The 2,107-nt window shown below is 59.2% G+C and overlaps 1 protein-coding gene across 1 annotated transcript in view; it reads left to right on the forward strand.

The window, feature by feature from the left end:
- The window catches only part of Plek2 (pleckstrin 2), an 18,685-nt gene that overhangs the window by 12,397 nt on the left and 4,181 nt on the right, over positions 1–2,107 (forward strand). Inside the window, exons 4-6 of the mRNA XM_005399083.2 lie at positions 139–326; positions 507–608; positions 1,996–2,079. Coding sequence (XP_005399140.2) covers positions 139–326; positions 507–608; positions 1,996–2,079 — 374 coding nt within the window. The remainder of the gene's footprint in view (positions 1–138; positions 327–506; positions 609–1,995; positions 2,080–2,107) is intronic.

Consider the following 2,107-nt stretch of genomic DNA (forward strand, 5'->3'; position numbering starts at 1 on the left):
TGGCCACCCGTGGGCGTGGCCACCCGTGGGCGTGGCCACCCGTGGGCGTGGCCGCCGGGAGGTGGCGGCGCTGAGGTTGTGACCCGGCACCCTAGCGGGCCCGCGCCGAGGCCGACGTGCTGCGCTTGCCCCCCGCAGGCTCCTCGCTGGTGGACTGGCTCATCTCCAGCGCCTTCGCCGCCAACCGCCTGGAGGCGGTGACGCTGGGCTCCATGCTGCTGGAGGAGAACTTCCTCAGGCCCGTGGGGGCCCGCAGCACGGGCGCCGCGCGCTCCGGGGACCTGGCCGAGCACTTCCTGGACGACAACACGGCCCTGTACACCTTCGTAAGAGAGGGAGCCGCTCTGCGGCAGAGGGGGTGCGGGGCTGCGCAGCCGCGGGGGAGCCCCGGGTCGGGGGACGGCTTCGCCCCGGGGGACGCGGGGCTTGCGCGCACGGAGTGGCCCGCGCCGTGGCCCCGGCGGCCCGGCTGGGCCTCCCGTAGCGAGTGCTCGCCCCTTCCGCAGGCTGAGAGCTACAGGAGGAAGGCGGCGCCCACGGAGGAGCCGAGCCTGAGCTCCCTGGAGCTGAGCGGCGCGGTGGTGAAGCAGGGCTATCTGTGCAAGCAGGTGGGCAGCGCTGCGGGGCGGGGAGTGCTGAGAGCCCGGGCGACTGCCGGCGTTCAAAAGCAGCGACCACATAATTGCTGTTTTTGCACATCGGCACCTGCCGCCTCTTGAGTAGTAGTTGTGTGTTTTTCTGTCTGCTGAGTGGATTCCTTTTTTTTTTTGGTGGTGGTGGTGCTATTAAGGATTGAACCTAGAGCCTTCGCACTGAGCCACCCCGCCCTTTTTTAATTTTATGTTTTGAGACGGAGTCTCACTACGTTGCGGAGTTGCCCAGGCTGTGTTCAAACTTAGAATCCTCCTGCCTCGGTCTCCCAGAGCTCTGGGGTTACGGGTGTGCACCACCACACCCGGCTTCTGGCAGGAGTCCTGAGTGCGGGGGTCATGAAGTCTCTGGAGGAGCATGCAGGGGGCAGGAGAGAGACTCTGAGGGTGCTGAGTCTGGTTTGTGATCTAGTGTGCCAGGCCAAAGAAAGTCTCTCTTTGTCTCTCAGAGATTAATGTCATACACAGCTAGATTATTTTATATGCTGTAATTGATCATTTCTTTCTCTTTGTTCTTTTTGGTTTGAGATAAGTTACTTCAGGGTGGTCTTGAACTCACAGCACTCCTCCTGCCTCACCTTCCCAGTGCTGGGATTACAGGCGCCACCATGCCTGCCAATCTTTTTTTTTTTTTTTTTTTTTTTTTGAGACAGGATCTCACTATGCAGTCTAGGCTGCCTTTGAACTCACTATGTAGCTCAGGCTGGCCTTGGACTCAAGGTGATCCTCCTGCCTCAGCCTCCTGAGTGCTGGGATTACAGGCTTACACTGCCACATCGAGCAATCTTTTCTTTTTCTGATGCAGGATGCGATAGTGGTTTCCTGCATATGTGCACACATGGAAATTGCACAGATAGACACGCAGCTCTTTGTTTTTGAACTAAGTTGACCCTTAAGAAAACTCTCGTTGCCATAAAGAAAACTTGTGTCATTCGTAGGAAAATAGATGCACCTTGAGACCATAATGTTAAGTGAAATAAACCAGACACAAGCTTTTAAATAGCACATGGTTTCTCTTATATGAGAAACCTACATTATAAATAAGATGCTAGGAGGTAGGGAGGTGTTTCTCATGGGAAGGGGTGGCGAGATGGAGCGGGGAGAAAAGCGATGAAAGGGGAGTTGGGGTGTGTGTTAGGACTGGGTGCCAGCTGCACGCAAGGGGCGTAACATCGTGCCCTACACACGGGCCAGCAGGATAGTGAGAGGAAAGCTGGCCCGGCTTCGCGGGCCCGCGCCTGCGTGGGTGCGCCCCGCACTCCTTCCTTCGGCGTGGGCGGAGCAGCCGGCGGTGGGGCGGCGCGGGGTGCAGGGGCCGCCGTGAGCCTCGACGCGCTCTTCCCAGGGGCACAAGAGGAAGAACTGGAAGGTGCGCCGCTTCGTGCTGCGGAAGGAGCCGGCCTTCCTGCACTACTACGACCCGGCCAAGGTGAGTGCCGCCGACGGCGCCCGCTCCG

Source organism: Chinchilla lanigera, unplaced genomic scaffold (assembly GCF_000276665.1).
Source record: "Chinchilla lanigera isolate Chin_1 unplaced genomic scaffold, ChiLan1.0 scaffold00065, whole genome shotgun sequence".
NCBI classification, from domain to species: Eukaryota; Metazoa; Chordata; class Mammalia; order Rodentia; family Chinchillidae; genus Chinchilla; species Chinchilla lanigera.